Source organism: Temnothorax americanus, unplaced genomic scaffold, assembly GCF_048541705.1.
Source record: "Temnothorax americanus isolate GAGA-0224 unplaced genomic scaffold, ASM4854170v1 Scaffold1, whole genome shotgun sequence".
In the NCBI taxonomy this organism is placed as follows: Eukaryota; Metazoa; Arthropoda; class Insecta; order Hymenoptera; family Formicidae; genus Temnothorax; species Temnothorax americanus.
The window spans coordinates 6,195,676-6,217,467 of record NW_027509230.1 but is presented as its reverse complement, the minus strand read 5'-3'; the positions used below and the strand labels follow the sequence as shown (position 1 = coordinate 6,217,467).

The 21,792-nt window shown below is 37.6% G+C and overlaps 1 protein-coding gene across 10 annotated transcripts in view; it reads right to left on the bottom strand.

The window, feature by feature from the left end:
* Rbp6 (RNA-binding protein 6) overlaps positions 1–21,792 on the bottom strand; it is a 634,317-nt gene that overhangs the window by 368,136 nt on the left and 244,389 nt on the right. For all 10 annotated transcript variants that reach the window (XM_077406163.1, XM_077406176.1, XM_077406184.1 and 7 more), the window contains one exon: positions 7,745–7,826. In XM_077406163.1, coding sequence (XP_077262289.1) covers positions 7,745–7,826 — 82 coding nt within the window. The remainder of the gene's footprint in view (positions 1–7,744; positions 7,827–21,792) is intronic.

Below are 21,792 nucleotides of genomic sequence, written 5' to 3'. Positions count from 1 at the left end.
CTCTTTTCTCAGCCGCGAGCTTATGGTCCGCGTTTATGGCGTTATGCCGACGACGGCCACGGCGGCCGTCCGTGATACGGATGCGGAAACTGTGGTCGTTACTGGCATGAGTGCTCAAAAGTTGTCAAGCGGAAAACAAATCACCGTTACCGCACCGTAGCGCCGACCGTTCTCTGCCGTAATATAAGAGTTTACTTCACGGCGTTGTAAGGTATCCGCGTCGCGTAATGCTGAAGCATTACAGAGAGCGCGCGCGCCATAAAAGCGTCGGCTCGAGCAGCCGAAACGATGTAAGGTGTGTCCATAAAAGTGTTCTTCTCATGTCTCGCGACAGAGCGACGTAAAGCGTGGATATCGCCGCGATTATTGACGTATCATAACGTGGATTCCTGAAATGCATGACGACGCGATATCTGCGTTACATATGTACTCGAAGCATACATAGTAAACATAATAATTTGAATTGGAAAAAATTGCCGTAGAAGATGAAAATCTTTGTGTTAATTTAGGTCTTTCGATAAAAATAACGATTTCATCCATAAAACAATAACTGCAATTACATTTAGGACTTGATAATTATACTGTAAACAGTTTGCAGAGCTTCTAAAACGGATCTTTATAAAATTATAAGAATTGACATAATGTCCAAATGTAATTATTGTTATGTGTGCTCAGTGCTTCTATTGTAATTAAATTTCTTTCGCTGGCATTGAAGTATTGGTAAGGTAAAAACTCGCGAACATTCGCCACATGTCACCGCATCATTGACAGATTCATTCCTTCCGATGAACATAAACAGAAAAATAATCGCGTGCTTCTCTCTTTCTCTCTTTCTGTATCTTATTTCTCTTCATTCTAGCTGTCTTTCTTCCTTACATTCTCCAGCGTTCCGTGCTTCATATAGAGGAAACACGCGATTCCCGCGTTAACTCCCGCAGGGCGCAGCGGGTGTCCTTACGCGGACTCACATTAACCCACCTCCGCATCCTCCACATTTCGCGCCTTTCCCTCCCGTAACTCCTTCTCCTAAAGGATACCCTGATATACGTACATACTTTGCCGCTATCGCGATCGCCTTTAACACTTCGTCCATTATTCCGTAATTATATGTATATTTTTGCTTCAAATAATTATATTTGCACATTAAATATTATAGATTATAGATAGCTGTATTTTTAAATTGCAAGAACATTTTCTTAATAGAATGAGAAATCGATTCTTTATTATGTGGTACATTAAGCACCTAAGTACTTAATGTAATTTCATAAAGTTTGTTACAGTTTTGTACGATAAGAAACATATATCTTTCTTCTATCTGATGTTCTTTCTCTAGATTTAACACTTTCTGAAAATATACTAATTAAAATCCATAAGAATAATGTCACGAGCAAAAACTTGCACAGATAATCGTTATTTATAATTCATACAGATTGATTCTTAAGTGTTTAATGTATCATTTTACGAGCGTATCTATAATCAGACTACGGGAATTGGGTTCAAGCTGGTCGAGCTACGTGTATATCGCGGCTGTGACGTTTCTGTGCCACAGCGAGAACTGAGATCGCTATAACATCGCTAACTAACGGCGAGTAGATGAGCACCCTCGTGTGCTCGCCCGCTGAGCAGATAAGACTTCGCACCACGGCGCTGGTCACGGATCTTCGCGCTCGCCGCGCGCATCACCTGCGCCCATCGCCACCCACGCCCTTCAGGCACCCTGATAAATTACTCAAGACCTCTAATCGTCTATCCCGGGCGCGCGGTCATGTGCACGGCTATCAGCCAGAGTGCGCCTTATAGCATCGGGGAAACGATCGGTACGCATGACCTGACTACCTTCGACCGAACCGCACGCCCAGAAAACATTTGAAAGATCTATTTATGAAAGACGTTACTATTATTATTGCGTGTCGCAATGCGTGCAGCGAATCAAAACCCTCCATCTTAACCATCAAAATACGTATACATTTTTTCTTCTGAATTTCACAAATCCGATAGCAATGTTTAAAATTAATATGCGAAATAGATCTGTTTTATCATTATTAGAATACGAAGTTTGCATATGTGCTCGATGAAGATTCTCGTGAAACTTGGGTTGGCCTTCCGATAAAGTGACTTGCGAAAATCACCGATCAGTGAATAAGAATGATTTTAAGTGCCGCTAGCGGCTGATATATGTCAGCGAGATACACAAAGACGAAGGAAGTGAAATTCTCTACGACATTTTCATTTGGCCATGCGGGAAATGAAAGGGGAGGAAGATCTATTATCTAAGAAAGACCTTAATAATCTCGATTCATAAAACCTAGTCTATCCTGGTACGCCGATACGCCACTGTCGGCCACGAGTGGGCTGATAAAGAATGACGATCGTAAGGGAAGAAAGTTGCACAGCGCTTATCGCCCAGTAAATTCTACTTCAGCCAGCATCTGCCTGTCTCTTCCACCTTTCTCTTCCAGAGTTTTCTTCGTTTCCTCGCCTTTCGTAGAATCGTATCTCGCTTCACCTCATGTGCCGCAAAACCCGTGTAATTACCGCCAGCAAGTACCAACTAAATTCTCCCTTAACGACGAGTTACGATCGAATTAACAGATTGCCCCGCCGGAAAGATAGTCGTTGGACTCTTCCGGATCTTCGGTCTCCTTCGCATTCTATACACGCAATCATCTCTTATTAAACCTGTCAATCCTAATTTTTACGCCTCGCTATAATATTTAAGGATTAAAGTAAAAAAAATAGGTAAAATAAGAAAAATCACATTGTATAATTAATATTTTTGTATAATTTTTTTATATCCGCTTTGACTGGTCCAACTTTAGATTTTAATTCAACTAATATTTCTTGCAATTTAAATTCATCCTTTTTTCGTATTACTTAATAAATTTTATATTTTATTAAGAATGTGAGATATATAAATGAAGTTGAGCTCTCTCCATTTCTGTGAAGACTTATTCTTTTCAAAATCACAAGACGAATAGCATCAGAGTAAGAAATACGTAACACCTATTTAAATTCTTGTTTCAACCTTCGACAGAATCTGTTAACAATCTTCGTGTGTGATTTGTATGTCTATGAGTCTCGATCGGAAATGCAAACATTTATTGTGTCACGTATATTATGACACATGTCGGAGCGTTCAAGTAAGCGAGAAATCGAAAGGGAGCGTGAAAAGTCTCAATGAAAGTTCGTAGCCGCGTAACAAATATATATCGTGACGCGAAATTGAGATTGGTTATCGAAGGCAGCAACTTCCTCGCGAGGCGAGAAGGACAAGCGAGGGGAAGACGTGTCGAGATGGTGCAGCGTGGGCTCAAATCGGATAGTTTGTTCATTAGAGATATTTTCCGACGGATGAACGAGGCGAGAGGCGTTCGAGGGAGCGTGCTCAGAGTGTATTTGTCTTGATAAGTTTGAGGCAGGAAATGAGACTGTCGATAGGGAGGAGAGCCCGTGCTCTGCCTCTCTTAAAAAATCGCCAGAAATGAGGATTTCGATTCATTTAACGAGGAATAACGATTGTATCAAAGTATCTTAATAGTCTGGAAGCAACCTTGCACACAAGTGCGAATTCTTCAAGAATAAATGTCGTATTAAATTAACGCTGTATCCATTTAGGAAATTCTTAAATATTACGCGCCGCGCCATAAAAATTTCTAACGTATCGCATTACGAAAAAATTAGGGTCAAAGTAAAAAGATCAACGGAACGATAAAGCAGAATATAGAGTAAATGTATTGTCCCTGAAGAACAAGTATTCTGATGGCGGTTTATAGAATTCCATCGAGTTTGCAGTTTAAATGTTGTGTTAAAAATTGTCAATAATAGAGAATTAAAAAATAAAAAGAGGTTTTTTATTTTTCAACGCATATTGCATTGGACTTTTCAAAACACAATTGCAAGAATAGAAATCTAACTATATCCGAAGCTAACTGCATCCGAATATCCACTATTATACATCGATCGTAGTCAGAATTTCATTGGTATTACGACCATTCGGAAAGCTCGTAAAAGAGCGATTGACTCGACTGCGTCGCGTTCTTTTATATTCCAAAAGCGCGTATAAAAATTAATGTAAATGCAATAGCTGTTAAGTTAGCGAGCAATAATCGCGCGTTTAAGAATCCAAGCGACAGAAAACATGCTCTAAAGCTATTGTAGAATAATCAATTTTATTGCAAGAATTGAAAATAGAAGAAGGTTAACTGTGTTCAGAAATTTATATTTTAAAATCATTAAAAATTAAATTTATTGTGAAAGCAAATTTATATATATAATTACTCCGTAATCAAAACGATCGATCTCATTAATTATAACTTGAAAATACAAAAAATCTTTCTTTCTCAAATAGGATATAATTAATCGTTTTAATAATAAATTTATAGCTTAAAAATTAAATTTTCACGATCATAAATACGTGCAACGTTAATATATCAAAGACAGATATTAAATTATCTATTTTTTCGCTCAAATACACTTGCTTATGTCCACCGATAGACTTGCTCCGTTGCAGGCAGTTTTATCAAAAGTGTTATCGATTTTATACTTCAGCGCGACCAGTAGAAAACGGATGACAAAAAGCAAGAGCAAGACAGAATGAGGTGAAAAGAAAGAGGAAGAGAGAGAGGAAGATTTTCGCTCCCGTATCAGTGGGCAAGGCCCGTTTGACCTAGCACACATGCCGCCCATAGATCAACCAGAACCCTTAGGCCGAACCCCACCATGCCACGGGCTAACCATTAATTTACAACCCGCAGAGTAACCCCATGCCTCAACCCCTGCATACAGGATCCGCGTCCCCTTGCGGCAGATATGAGCTACGACGTGGCGCTGAGGGATTCAACCGCTCCAGTTCCCGGACGGTCCCTTCTATCTCTCCATTCGGTCTCCTCCGCTCGCCGTCTCCATCTCCGTTGCGCCCAACCCTTAAACGATCTCCACCTACCCGAGAAATATCCCGTTATATATCTCGGCAAAAAAATTTAAATCTATCGACAGCACATTTCGATTAATCTGCAACGATAACTCGTGAAGCTCGCAAATTTTGCAACGTAGACTGATTTCGCTAAAATTTCGGTAAAATATTATTTGCATTCTTAATGTTCTTTAGCTAGTATAAGTAGATAATCTATTTAAAAATTAAAGAGATTCTCTGTATTCGATGATTCAACCTTTATTGTTAGTACAAGAACAGCTATTATTCCGTTAATTATCGTATGTGTAATTCTATATCTCTGACTAAAAAGTCTGCTAATATCCGAACATGTATAATCTCGACCTTCGGTCCTTCCAACGATGAAACGGATTTATTCAGCTCGACGTGTTCATAACGAGCTCGTCGGTGGAAGGTAAAGAACAAAACTCTTAATTGTCAGCGGACTTCAAACTATCCAGGACACGGAAGAAAGAAGAGACTAGAAGGGAGCAGAGTCGCAAAGATTAAGAGGAAAAGGGAGGGAGAAAGAAAGTCGCGAATAAATGCGAGGAGCCGAAAGGGTGCGGGAAATGCTCTTTGATTTTGCGGGCTTTATTTTCGCTTAATAAGCTGGTGCGAATAGGCCCGGCTGTTGCTTGTGCTTTGTAACTCGACGGAAGTAAGTTGTCCCCTGTTTCGTTTTGTTGTCCAGCAGTTCCTTCTCTCCTCCGTGTCCTGACCTCCCTACCCCCTCCCACTTCTCCCGCGGGAATGAAAGGAACGAATAATTAGAGAAGGTTGGCGGGCACGGCCCGAAAGTTTCTGGCCAATTAATTAGACGGAGAAATGCACGGCACGAGAGGTAACCGGCGCATAAGCGCCAGAGACGGCAATTTAAACAGCGACAATTCGACTGCGATTATCGCTGCACAAACGTTTTGACGGCGCGCTTTTATAATGTAAAGACTTCAGTGTTGATAATGGCGGATATTAAAGACTTGAATACATAATAGGAGATACACTATGAAATTCATAGAATTTAGTATTAAAAAGATTGAATAGATAAAATATAGTTAGATAAAATATACGTAGATAAAAAATTCACTAGTCAAAGTTACGAATAGAAAAATGTATTTCAAAAGAGAGTTTAATTAGACGTAAAATGTATATAATTAAGAGGAAAATAATCTTTACGTGTTATTTTTTAGATTTACATTCTAATGATTACATCTTGATTTACATTTTAATGATTATTAAACTTCTATCTTTTGTAATATGTATAGTTATACACATTACAAGAGATAGAACTTTTTAAGAATTATGTAAAACGATCTTCTATCTAACTAACATTTGCAATTTTATTTATAACTATTCTATACTCATGATAACTATTTCTGCTATATTTCTGAAATATTATCTGATGTATTATTTCTGAAGTATACATAAATATATAAGCAAATTTTTACGCGCGCGTTGTGTTCTCCTAAACCTACAATTCATTCATATCTAAATGGAAATCAAGATTGAAGCAATAAAAAAGAAGATACTGAAAAAAATCATACCAAACAATCATAAGGCAGGGCTTCATTATTTACATATACGTTTGAAACACCTTTACATTGCGTTCCGATAATTGCGTACTCACAGCTATGCATTGACAAGTCACGCTCTGTTGTCTCCATCGATCTTATAATAATAAAATATCGGCTTTACATTCGATGGGCGATAAGACGCACGCGCTCCCCTTTCACACCAAGGTACACTGTATATAGCGGCTGGACGCACCCCTTCGACCCTCCTACCAGTCCCTCTTCTTTCGACCCTCGTCGTCGGACTCGCCCCTCGTTTCCTCCACTTAAAAACCGGTAATTACTCTGATGCTGGTGCGCTCTGGCATTTACCATCCGCGCTTCGGTGTTACTCTGTTTTCTGCTTAACAGCGACACTCGACCCGAAACTCGATTTTCACAGCACGCTATATATCATTACATTATACTGCGCATTAGTCCTCGTGATGTGAACAGCGCAGTGAATTAATTTTGCAGTGAGTATCAAAAACGTTACTGTAAGCATCTCCCAACACGTTAGTTATTTTATATAACCTTTTGCAGGGCTCACATAATTTCGCTTTAACGACATTTCTTTCAAAAAAATCATTTATTATACTTTTATTACTATTATTATTATTATTATTTAACAAATATTATAACGATTATTATATTATTAAAAATAATGTGCATTGCATATAAAGCTTGACTGTTATTATTTCATCACAGCTTAGAAATATTACTAATTTTGTTACAACTTTGTATATATTATTAGCTTCCCTTATTACTATAATTATGATTTGTTATAATTTACTTCCATTTCTTTTGTGAATAAAGTTGAAAGAACAAAGCAAGACTAAAAAGTATAAAAATCAGATTTATGGGTTACCGATCGGTATACTAATTTTTACCGAAATATCAACCTTGACACGTCAATCATATTTGCGTTTTCTGCGCTTAACGACCAAAATGAATCTAACAAAAATTTCCGGAAGACTGACACGTGGCTGTGATGTTATGAATTTTTACGAGGACATTTGAATTCATACCAGATTATTCACGTATGAAGATGTATGTACCTGACATATTTTCTAATAGACATAAACTTGCAAGATATCGATACTTTCAAGAAACATAAAATCTTTCAATCCTCAGGCAAACAATCAAAAAATAGAAATAATAAAAAATCCGTCAAAGTTGATAAAGAAAAAATAAAATAAAATAAAAATAGTAAATCTCCCTTTTATGCGCGATATATATGCAAATACATATATACATTACTTACCTTGATCGTCGCGTGGTGGGATCTTTCATAACCATAACCTCTGTGATGTCTCCATACTTGGTGAAATACTCCCTAAGGCTCTCTGAAACAATAAAACAATTTGATTTTTTCTTGCACAATGAGAAATTATTATATAAATGTTTTCAACGACTGTATGAGACTGAACGCTGTTAAAATATTCTCTTATCGTATTAAAAAAAAACATCGTATTATATCATTCTCACTCAAAAAAGTGTTGAGCAACGTTGTTTTTATTGCAATGCACATTTGCCATTTCTTTATAAAAATGTCCTTTTACGCAAATATATGTCTGACAAAATGTGGCATCGCGACGGAAATCCAAATTATCCGTTCGCCCAGGCATCTGTCAACCAAAGTTAGAGCTGAAGGTAACACAGAAGATCACTGACGCTAATTGGAATTAGTAGATAACAGCGCGAGTCGACACTTCGGAGCGTAATCCTCGTAGCCTGATAAACGCGGTGCGTGCGTCCAAAGTAAAGCTTTAGCTTAACACGACCTAGCTTTGATGGTAGCTAATTCTACACATTGTGCACCTGCTATGACGAGTTTGTCCAACGACCATTTCCCGTTAATGCAAATAGTTATAAAATTAGTTTCGTAAAATGTGGGTTAAAAATAAAAGAATGATACAAATTAAATCAGAATTATATAACTAATAATAAATATAGATTTTTAATAGATGCTTTTATTTTTATCCTTTATTCTAACCAACTTTTATAATTTTCTTATTAGAAAAAAATTCGTGAAATGAATTATTCAAATAAAAGCATCATAAAAGAGATATATGTATCATAAAAACATGCGTTACGAAGACAAATCTGCAGACAAAAATATGGTTCTCAAACAGAGTCGGAAATATTGATATCTTCTTCTACATAGTGAACGACAAAAGGGAACAAAAAAATCACATCCAATGTCTGTTCCCTTTTTACTTTTTAGTTGGCCGAGAAATTATCCAATCGCGCACGTGCCTTACGATCAATGCGACCGATGTAGAGCCAATGTAGAGCCTCGTCGCTTCTCTCCACCAGGGACACCCCCTTGACCCTTTTCGTAGGTTTATACCGAAAAGCTGAACACTGGCGGTGGGCCAGCATGGCCGCGCTCCAAATACGTCTTACACCTTATCTAATTATACGCTGTTTCATCCAGTCTACTTTAAAGACCTCGTAACGTTCGGCGGTTACTTGTCTGTGCAATCGCCGATGAGCCTCAATAAATCCTCAACACGATTTTAGGATATGCCACGATGTGCGAAAATATATGTATAAATTTTTGCCTTTTCAATGACTAATTTAGCGTACATTCTCAATGACTTAAAATTTGAAACAAAATTTATTTTATATTACCATTATTCTTTATATAAAACTTTATATATTCTTTATATAATTCTTTTTAATTAATAACGACTCTTTAATTCGTAGAATTATAATTAAAATCCTAAGTTAAAATTATGTTAAATGTCGAAATTTAAAAAGTTATAAAATTGCATATTTATTAATAAAAATGCAATATAAATATACCATTCAAATAAAAAAAAAGAAAAATATTGAATTGGAAAGAACAGTTGCCTATTAAATAGAAATATGAATCATGATTATTACTTATTGCTTGTATTTTCCATGCGAAATGCGAGCGAGCGAGTGACTGTTGCAATCGTGGAAAGCTTGGAGTGTTTGATAATTGTTATTGCTGGGGCGCGGAAAATACGAGATAACTAGACTTGCAAATTCAGCGCACGGCATTAATCAATGAATTATTGGTATCTCCAGGTCATTAGCCGCCGGGCACCACCTGTTTGGTAACGAGCTCCGTGCATAAATTACATGCAGCCCCTCCACTGTTAATTAGTAGTACCAAGTCGGAATTCTTAAAGAGGCGATACAGCGAGAACCTGTTATCAACCCCACGCCGACTAATGTTCGTTTCATGACGAAACATTTAAAAGACAATTAGGCTAGACTCGAGACATTGACGTCACCGTTTATTACGCCATTATCCCTCTCGGAAATAAGATTTTGTTAATAAAAACGGGCATTATTGAAGCGTGTCGTTGAACTGCTTCTTAATGGATTTGTAATTTGCATTTAATTCAAATAACTTTTTTTTAGAGAACGCCGAAAAAACGAAACCTGGTGAAGGTACTGTTCAAATCTTTGAAATTCGCATGTGAAGAGCAATAAGAGGATAATGATTGATCGCATTCTCCCTATTTGAAATCCGTATTAAACACAAATAAAAGGCTAAAAGACTCTTTAATAGTTTTCCCAAATTCCATTTAAAAATATAGATGAAAAATATGAGAGAAAATATGAGATTAAAAAATGTTATTCTTATCTCTTCTAAATATATTAAGAACGTGACATAAACCAATCTAAAAATTTATTTTATTTTTATACGCTTTTGCTGTTTTCCGTAATTTTTGAAAAAACCAACATCTAACTTTTTTATTCGGTACGTAATAACATTTTTAATTTATTGTAATGCTAGTTACATTGGAAATGTTTTTAAATTAGAGAAAAGTATATTACCTTTTTAAAGAATTTTCTCTGTTAAAAAATGTTTATATATTTTTATATTATTCATACATTAGGAGCGCAGGTTTTCTAAAACATAATTTTTTATTTACACAACACTTTACTTTGTAATTTCTTAAACTCGCTAACGTCACCTTACTACTATACAAAAATGTCATTAAATTGAAAAGGGGGGTTTCGCCCATACCTTTTGTCCTCGCTAAACGGGCTTGCCAATTCTTCCTTAATTTGTCCCGGCTCCTGGATTGATGGAAGCAATTTCGTCGTTCTCGCGAGTAGACGCTCTTAAAACGCGGCCGCGATCCGCCGAAATTTACGGCTGTCATTTCCCTAATTGTTCTCCGGCACAACTTATTTTTCACGCGCGGCCCTCGGTTGTCTCGCATTCTCGTTTGAGCCGTTCCAGTCGCTCGAAAGGTAGCCGCTCGTGCCTTGGCCCTTTGCCGATGACGCGACTAGCTTACTCAGCCCAGAATTCTTCCCTGTTCCGAATGGCAACAAACGGAAGCTGGAGCGATACGTTGTCGACTCCGAATGAAGAAGTGCTCGAGGAAAATGGAATGTTTACTTGTAACTTTCTTTAACTCTTCTCTCAAGAATGCAGTAATTTATCATAGTGTTGAAAGCAAACTAAACTGCAGGTCACTTGTTATAGCAGCAGTTGGTTCATTAACTGAGTGTATACGTATACGAATAGAATAAACAGAGAAAGACAAAACCGCATTTTTAAACATATATATAAAAGAATTGTGGTATATCCTCTCTAATATGTATAGATAATATATAAATATTTTCAATTGTATATTTTTTTATGACACAATAGGACTTAAAGTTCTATCTGGAATAGAGGAAAAAATTACAGTTAAGGAGTTTACGAGCGGTGAATTTGTCGAAGTAGCATGCATTGTATTGCGTTTTGCATTGGTAATGTGCCAACCACAGTTTTCTTCGGCAAAAGAATGCTGCGTTTCTGCCGAGTTTGCACAAACTTACGTTTTATATATCTTAACGTAAAATGCAGTTGTTCGTATGTAACACGTTTATATCACAAATTCACATTATATCACATTATTCACATTATATCACATTTTCACAAATATAAAGTACATATTTCAGGTTTTAAGAGATTCAAATAGATCACATTTATGTTCAATGTTCACGAAAACATAGTTTAAAAGTGATTGTAAATTTATATCTATAATAGACAGATCCAATTTTATGATATCAATCCCTCTAATAATCCCTCGAGCAAGAACCGAAAAATTTGTATACTTTTCAAAAAATTTAGTAAAAATTTATACTAAACTTATTTGGTAGACACAGAATCGATAACAATTTTAAATTGATATCAACTGTTGTTTCCATCTAAATTATTCTAAAAAGTTTTTTAATCTAATAACAAACTAAGTTGAAACTTTCTTTTCATCAATGTATACAGCTCCGAAGAGAGGTACTAGAAGTTTCAATAGCTTCTAAAGAATTGTCCAAAGAGCAGAGCTAATCCGGAACTTCTTCCCTACTTCCAAATCCGCGGATGCTGATGCAACCTTTACTTGCTTTGGACCTCTTCATTCTCTCTGTCTATCCGGACCTTTCGTCTCGCATAGCGCCACATCATGCTTCGAGCATATTGGTCGTCGTACCATGAGAACCGACTATCCATATGCAGCAGTCAATGGCGGAAGAAGAGACGGCGAGGTGACGGGCTCCATTCAAATGAGATTCACTGCTAGAGAGGAATCTCGTAAGAGATGCTAGGAGGCTGAAGAGGTAGCAGGAAACGCCGTGAAAGAGGGGCGGAGGCAAGCACGGTGTGCACGCTGGCCTCTGCTCGAGTGTTTTTCTATTCAGAGAAGACTCACATAAAGTCCTATATACCGAGTTCTATCCTATCCTATCTCCCGGATCCCCCAGGAGCCAGGGAGGATACGGGATGTGAGAGGCGAAGGGGCGGTTCTCCCCCATTCCGGAGGGCCGTTCATTGAAACGAATGGCCTTGTCCGCCTCTTCCTCCTCGTCCCTTCGTCTTCTCTATCTTCCTTTACCCCGCTCCTATCCCGTCTTCACGGTCTTCCCGTTTCTCTCTCTTTCTCTCTCTCTCTCTCTCTCTCTCTCTCTCTGTTTCTCTCTCCTCCCTCCTGCTATCCCATCCCTGACCCTCGAACGTACCTTTCCTCCCTCCCTTTCCGATCTCCAGCCGCGCTTCTTTCTTCGCTTCTTCCTCGAGTTACGCCTCCCGCGAATCTGCCAGGATTACTTATCCTTCGCCAAAGGACGCTCAAGGCTCAACCTAAAGCATCATTTGAATAAACGCGGAGTTACTGCACGCCTGTTCCTGGCAGGAACGGGCGGGTGAGAGATAGAGAATCTTTAACGCGCGTCTCATGGCTATATTAATGACGTCGTGATACCTCCGAGGCAAAAAGAAGACTCGTCGCTCTCTATTACCCACGGGATGAGATTCCTGTCAGCAAGGATGTCACATCTTTGGCAACGGGTCACGATACTCGTGCATCGCTTCGCTGTTATAGCGACGCGTCCGTCGAGGCGAAGAGAATTCTAATTTGATATGCGATGATCCACGTTACGGTGGAATTCTTCCTATTCCTTAGAACGTAATCGGTTAATGATAATAGCAGCTAATATTGATAGTACGCGACTCAATAGCTCGTTGTTGCGATGTTAATAAAAATTAAAGACGTAATGTACAGAGACGTACAGCCTAAAAAAAATTTAAAGGATAGCGACTTCTTCAAACTTGAGGTTAAAAATTGAACAAGTTACTAACGTTAGAACACCAACTATAGGATATATAAAACAAATAAAATAGTTCATTTTAAAAGCTTAAGTTCTTTCTAAAGTTAGATCACATAAATATAAAAGAAATATTATTGCTACTATAGGAGCTATGAAATAATAATTCTGAAATAGATATATCAATTATATCGATAGCGATTTCTCGTATTGAAAAGACAAGTTAAGTATTATCGATTTAATGTCACGCAAGAGATGATTTTAAAGTTAGATTGGTTGGCACATGGTGGTTACACTTCACGTTATTCATTCAGATTTAAACAATTCATCGATTGATTTACGCTTAAATCGCTGATTCTAAGCTAATTTAGGCTGTTTCTCTTTTCTTAAGGGAAAGAAAATGTGACAAATAACATCCGCTATTTTCATCCTTCACGCGCAAGTCGTGTAAGTTGTCTCTAAAAAAACATTATGATGCTCATGCTAAGTCAATAATAAACCTCTATTTCTGTATCCGAGCGTACCAGAATTAGTGACGAATACTCAGCGACCTATCCGCAAATACGAGGCTCACGCGCACCATCGATAAATGTGACACAGCGGTGCTGTCAAAGACATTACCCAGATGCACATAAATACGTCTTTGCATGAATTATCGAATAAACATTGCAGGTGGCAGTCAAAATTTCAATCGCTAACTTAAGAAAAGCATCAACATCTTTCAGTATTGAATATTATTTATTAATGAGATTAATTAATATAAGTCAATATATGTCATCATTATTGAACGATATTGATATACTATTAAAATAAATTTATCTTAATGTTGACTCAACAAGATATTTTCCTCATCAAACTATGTCGATATATAAAACTGGCAAACATCAATTTCTAATAATAAAAACTTTTACGAACTGCATTATGTTATTAAAATTTTTATTCATGTGCTTTATGAGTTATATTTTTGGTATTGCCGGTCAACAAATAGCCATGCATTCAGTAACTGTTCAAGTGTTATTGTGACAATAAGTAAAATATCAAACGTGATTCATTTCATCGAGGAAAATATAATCAATTAAAGTTTCACTAGCGAAAATCAATAGAATGAATTCTTCACATTGCGCTATATCAAATAATCCTTAAACTGCCATTAATATCGTTAAGTCCCAAAATATCATAATGACTGATCGATAGATACTATCATCAGTCTATCGTCAGAACGGTGAATTTTCCATCCGATTTGTAATACTATTAATATTCAACGTAACTATGTTCATTATTGCATGGTGAGGAGTCTAATAAATGGCAGTGTAAATTGCGGTGGTCCAATTGGCGCGACCTTCCGCATTTGAGATCAGGTTCAACAAACTCCTCGGCCAGTCGGGTAGAGCAACAATCATACGACGCGACGTTATGCACATCGAGTGAATAAATAAATATCAAGTTGGCCGCTGCATGAAAATTCCCGTCCCTACGTTCCCGCGGGACAAGACGCCACGGACCGGAACGCCGCGTCTCCTACTTCGAGATGCTCTCGCGTGCCGGCGTCTATTTTGGCGAACGTACCAGCGTTCCAAAAAGATCGTGCCGTCTATCCGTCGTGACTGTCTTCTTGCACAGCGACGAGCCATTAACGGCAACGTAAGCGTACACTTGGGTCCGGCTGGAATCGTAGCGTGCCGATCGGATGAGCCGCGAGGGAATCGGACGTAGCTTGCCAGACAGAGGGAACCAATTCCAAATTGCTATAGTTCTTTTTAGGGACAAACTAGAAATGTTTTTTTTTCTTTAAGCAGACTGACCTCGTAAATCATTGGTAAACTAATTTAAATGTTGGATCAATATTAGTGAGTATCAGAGAGTGTGTACAAGAATATCATAAACATGCGCGAGGATAATTACTATATAATTCTACAGATTCGCGATAATTACGCCAAATGACAATTACAAGTTGAAACAATGAAATGTCATCATCTTGTAGTTATAAAAAATTATTATTCTAAAATTCTGAAAAAAATCACACAGCTTGGTCAATTATATTTTATTATATTAATTATGCTTTTCATATAACGTACAAAAAGCTTAAGTTACTCTTAATTCTCTTATTATTGTGGTCGCAAGCAATCTTCAATCTCGACAGATCCAAAAGTAACAGCGAATAATATTTATTATCAAGAATTTAACTCGAATCGGCATAACAAAGCAACGAACGCCACGAAGGGGGTGGTAATAGACGGGGGTAGGTTGATTTTGTACGCGCGCAGAGTAGGAGCGAGACGTAAGAGAAACGACAGAACCTGGAGCCTACCTGGCTGTAAGCCAACCCCGTTTTCAGGATTCGCGATAGTGCCGTGGTTGATATGCATAGTGAGAGAGCAAGCAAGGGAGATGCGCATATAACGAGAAAGCGAGAGAGAGAGAGAGAGAGAGAGAGAGAGAGAGAGGAGGGAGAAAGGGAGAAAGAGAATGTATAGTTGGTGCATAGTAGGCACCCCCCCCCCCGACAGGCGCACAGCACTCCACCCCTCTTCCATCTACTCGATCGTATGGGTGCCCGCATTGCAGCTATGGCCCACCATCCTAATGATGGCAACCACGCAGGTACGACTACTTTGCTACCTTCTTTCTCCGTCCCTCTTTAAGCCACCCTTTCTCGTAGTTCCTTCCCCCTTCTTACTTTCTCCCTACGAGACTCACTCGGGCTCTTTGTCGTCAGACCCCACTTTTCTGCTGACACTTTGCTGCGAAGCGTCGTCGCGCTTTCGCTGACCGCGACTGATTTTCTTGATGGCACTCCCCCCGTTCTCAAGAATACTTCGCTTCTGCCTCTCTTGATCTTTATTTCGCGTCACTTGAAGTTGATCGAACCCAGCGATAAGCTTATGGCCGACGGCGATTAACTTAATAAATAACACCCGCACAGCATTCAGGATGGAAATAGGCGAGCGTGTACTTACAAAGAAAAATCTGAATCTCAGATTTATGGTTAAGGACAGTATCGATATGAGAATCTCCCAGTAACTTGATAAAATCTTTGTCTTAATACACCTGTCCTGTTACGTAGATGTTTCATATTACTGTCGTCGGATTAGTTTATCTTCCAGCTATAAAATGTTTGTAAAAATAGGTAAAATAAATGTATAACTTAAATTAATGAATTTTTAAGATACTTGATAAATAGATTCTTCTTTTAGAGAGTACTAGTTCTAATATTTAATATAAAAAATTAAATATTTACGACAAATAATAGCTTTCTGACAAACAATAAAGAAATATGGATCGCTCATTCTGTTAAATGACTCCTTTTCTTACAGAACTCTGCTATTCGACTTTAAGATCAATAATATTTGACCGCTGCCTGCCTAGCAAAGGTTAATTCCATTCGTAATAAGGTGGATAAATGCCGGGAACGACTCCGCGAGATCGGGAAATCGGCGATATAGCGAATTCGGAGAAGCTTCGGAGAGTGCAAGAAGGGCGAGCCAGTGGAGAAACGAGACAGAGTTCCATTCTTGTTACTCCCGGCGACATCTTTAATTCATCGAATGCGGATTGCGGGCTGAATCCCTGATGAGCTTTATTCCACATCCGCGCGCTCGAACTATCGGACCCGATGAAAGATTCTCATACGATAATACCTGTCGCTAAGCCACTATTCCACGTCTTCTTTATACCGCGCCTCCACCTATCCTATATTCCTCGCTGTCCAACCTCTCTCTTTCTCGCCCCCGTGTACCTGCGTCTTCGCAACTAGTGCTGCCCACTTAAGAAGCTCTTGTGCTGCGAGCTTTTTCGTTTTCGGCTCTGTCTCGTCCCGAATCTCCGATCCACTTCGGCTTCCTCTTCCGCGTCGCTCAACTCCTTCCAATCTCGGACCCTCAATCCTTTCTCGGGTTTCTCACGGTAAATCGCGCGGAAAACTAGCCGGTAGAAGATTCTCCCTTCCCAGCCTCCGTTTCCCACCTCTGCTCCATCCAATGAGTCCGATCGCCGACTCCCTTCCGTTCGTTTGTCTCACAGCTGGAGCGCTATCATCAAGAATCGCGTCCACTTTCTGATAGCAATTTCGGAGTCTACATCGATTTATTTTTTACCAACGCATTGTTACGCTCGGAGATAATCTAATTTCTGATTATTATTTCTTTCCATAGAAATATCAAATAATTTGATACATACAAAGAGATGATATTTTCACATATTAAAAGGCAATTTAATTATTTACTCGTGAGTAAAATATAAAAATTATCTTTCTAGTAATCTTTAAAAATAAAAGCAAGAAATATTTTAATTATTAATCAAATGTTAATTAAATGTTCACAGAATAATCACACATAAACAGTTAGAAGATTATATTACACGGCTGAAAAATGATGACAATAATTCTTGAGTTAACAATTGAAAAGCCTTTTTACGAATTAATCTTTATAGATATAAATATATATTTCAAAAAATTCTTTCCTCTATTTAAATACAAGCGAGTTTTAACAATATTTTATTTCGAGAGCTAGTTATACGGATATTTAAAGCTAAATGTTATCTGATTGATTGAACGTTGTCTTATTTAGTAGCTTTCCTATTTTCAAGATTAAATGTTTCGACTGAAGCTTAAATTACCTTTCAGTTAAGATAAAGTCACTTGACTGAAGAATAAACTCTTGTTGTTTGCATTCTGGAACTCTTAGTTACGACAGGTCCCGAGAATATAAGCAGAGTAATTGAAATTTCCAATCTGACTCTGACGACAGCGTCATCCAAAGAGAGACGAAATTTCGGTATTGTGTTTATTTCTATGCAATCCCGCAGCATTAAAAAAGATTTTCCTTCTTTTTTGGCAATCGAACTTCGCCGGATCGATCGCCAATAGCGAAATAATCAGAAATCCAACAAACCACGTTTCAATGATAGTGTCTAATCTCTTAAGTTTTTAATCCTTGGCCGTCGGCTTGTAAGCTGTCAGATCTGGTGATTTTATTCTCAACAATATATACAATACACATATATTGTACCAAACTATCTCGAAACTATCAAGCAGAAAACAGACGAGAAAGAGAAACAGATGTAACATTTCGAAACGTACTTGACTCGTTGAAACTTGTAAAACTGAATAAATAATAAGTTTAAAATTTGTCATTAACTAAATTACGAAATATTTAAATAATACAAACCAAACAACGAAAAAGATAATAGTTACGAAATATTACATGCTGTTTCTTCAAACTATAAAGAAGTATGATGCTAGATGTGGAAGAGGGAGAAAAAAAAGAAGGGAGACAGACGGTCACGATTGCAAAGAAAGTCTTCGTGCCAAGGCCGCCTTAATAATTCAAATCTCTCAGTACTCGAAAAATTGAATTTAATAATTCAGCCCAATAGGAAACCCCGGCCGGTTACGAACCGACAGAACCCGATCAAAAATGCAATATCCAGCTCGATTTCTTAATCCGATTTCAGTGGCGTGCGCCTCGGTCGCAATCGACGGCTCGCTCAACCCTTTCTTTTCTTCTACTGCGAGATATCCGTTTCGTTCGCCGAAGAAACGCGCAAAAGCGATCGCGAAACACACGACGGAGGTATAAATGTCGCGGCGGGCATATGCCTCTACAGTTACGCGTTACATATGCGCGCTCGCGTAAAATCACACTCAAGCCTTACAAAGCCAGTTCTAATCGGTTTGCTTTGGCCTCCCATTTATCAGCGCGGAATGTAGGGCGTTCTAATAAGTGCCGAGAATACTTAATGGACAAACGCACACGCAATGATCATGAAGCATTCATCTATCTCTATAGTTAAGAGACAATATATACCTTCTTTCTCCATATCTTATTATCTTTAATGCTAATCTTTAATTCTAATATTCACACACGCACACATTTGTATTATTTAACTGTTACTTTCATTTAATTAGTATTAAGTTGATATCTACTTATTATAAGTCTTAATTTCGATTATTATAAAAATTAAGCCGTTCCGTCGACTGCAAATTCTTTGACGCTTTGAAATCGACTGAGCTGTTTGCTTTCAAATTGGCGTACATAAAAGTTCGAAACGCGATAAATTCAAGTAGCGTACAAACACAAATCGATGTGAGCATTTTTCAAACTTGAGTTGCGCTACTTTAAAACTAAACGGCTCAATACGATCCCGTCTTTCGCTTCGATTTCTATAGCAATACTCATCGAAAAAGTTCGGCGCCAATCGACTTTCTACGCTTCACTTCTATCCAGCTTAAAATAAGAAAATTCGAATAAAGGAAGCTGTATATTACCGCGCGCTGAAAACTCCTCGTGCTTTCGGCAATCGATAGTTTGAAAGGTAGAAAGTATATATGCGCGGTCAGGCGCGGTGCAATTCATTCCGTTTGTTCAAAGAGAATCCCATTTGACACTCTGTCATCTAAAGACAGAGACTTTATGGACATCGCGTATATTCGTACGTAATTCACCTGTCTGCTGGCAAATAATGGAAACTGCGCTTTTGAATTATGACGCAGATGAGCGAGACGCGCGATGCAATAGATCGCGATTTATTATCGAAGTCTGGACGCGCAATTGCGACATCGTTGTTACGACGAGGAAGAGTAGAAAGCAGAAAGATGGGAACTCGTGCGTAGACGAGCGAGTTAACCTCCGTTAACCCTGGTCTGTTGAATTCAATATTGATGACGTCAAACTGTATCACGTCTTATAGCTACGAATGTCCGAGCAAACCGTGCGAAAATGTACGTGATGCCAAAACAATTAATACTTTAACTCGTTATATCCGAGATACGATTTCTCACACATGAGATTATTGATACGTGTTTTTTTTTATTTGTTTGTATAATCTATTCACTTTTCTTTTTTCTTTCTCGAGGTTTTTAGATTAATGGGAAATTGTGAAAAATAATATTCAGTATTTAAATATAAGTTAAAGTATAGTTAATAACTTATATTTTAATACAGGTGTTAACTATACAAAGTGTCAAGGAAGACAAAAGATAGATTTATGGTTATTTTTGAAATATTAATAAAAAAATAGGTATATCTCTCTGCAGTGTAAAAAACAATATCAAAATTTGATGATTGACGTATTTAAAGTAATTTCATAAAAACAACACAAAATAAATAATTTTTTATTTTCTTAAACAGTAAGAATTATTTCAATTACTTAATATTAAATTTGTACATCTTAGCAATGTTTTATATACAATTAAATATATAAGATCAATTTTATCTTAATTAATAATAATTTAGTCTTTCTCAAACAAGCATTAAAATTTAACAATTTAATGCTTAGCATTAACGTTATATTACATCGGTTATTTGCGTTTAATAATTCGAAGGTATTTTAATGGGAGATAGAGCAACTTTATGTACTATCAATGCCAGAATATATCGGTAAGATGTCCAAACTTAGAGCACTTATAATTAGTAGCTTAGGGACGGTCTTAGTTTGATACGTCAGAAGCGCGAAGGACTCGCCATGCGTCTATTAGTCGCAGAAATAAACGAAATCATGCCAAGCGCACTTGGGCAACGAGTTTCGAGGTCTTCTAATATCTATTGCGATAGACTGTGACAATATGCTCCTCGATTAATTCTTCTCGTAAGATTGTAAAATATTTATTTAAGAATTAAAAAAAATATATAGTTTATCTTCAAATACGTAATATAAAATATAAATTGTATACATATATAGGCATATATGCATAAAACAATAAATTCTGCAATTAATGAACTTATGTATAAAATATCCTATTTTCACCGTCTCATATTTTATAATAAATAGATTCTCTTTGATAAATTTAGAAGCGACAATTCATCTTCACAGTAGCGAAATGATAAGAAATTCTTTTATTTTCTGTAGCATTTATCGCCAAATGTTCGATACTGATAATAGGATTTGTTGATTAAGATTCATGATTACTATTTATTTCGGTCGTGTTTGGGCCGAATTTCGCAGCGCTAAATTTGGCGTGGCTTGTTGCCCTGATGCAATCTGCTCCATTAGCCCCGATATCGCTTTTCCAACGTAACGATGAAAGCTTTAAGGTATTGCGTGGATTGCCAATAAATCTTTTATACGATATGCATTCGGCTCGTTGTAAACGTAAAATTACTTGCAAATAAAACATTTTCAAAGTTTATTATTACTAATGTCCAAAATTTGTATTATACATTGCTGATTGAGACTCGACAAACTCGACAGGAAAACTGTTAATGGAAATAGACAGAAAAGGAATCGACTCCGTGTCAGCTGTTATGTTTGCACAAAGCTGTTATGTTTGCATAAAGAATTTTAATTTCCAACGTATATTTACACTCCTTCTTGATTTTCTTTATATACTCTTTATATCATCATCATCGTCGTTGCTATTGTCATCGTCGTTGTCGTCGTCGTCATCGTTGTCGTTGTCGCTTTCCACCGTCTTCTGATCCTTTTTTGCTTTCTTCTTCCTGTTTGTTCACTTCGCGGGACTAACCCAGACTCGCATAGAGAGAGAAACTTCCGTCCAATCGACGGAAATGAAATGTCGAGGCCGTGGAAGTTCCGGCATATACGCGAGTGTGTGTGTGTGTGTGTGTGTGTGTCCGCCTCTGCCTCGTTTCTATAGAAAAGCCGGTGCGGCTCGAAGCGCTTCTACTTCTACCATTTCAACTTACCGGCGTGTCCGTTCGAGTATATTAAAAAAGAAGTCGTAACAAGAGCACTCGTATATATTTGCACAGTTATTTGTAATAAATAACTGTAACA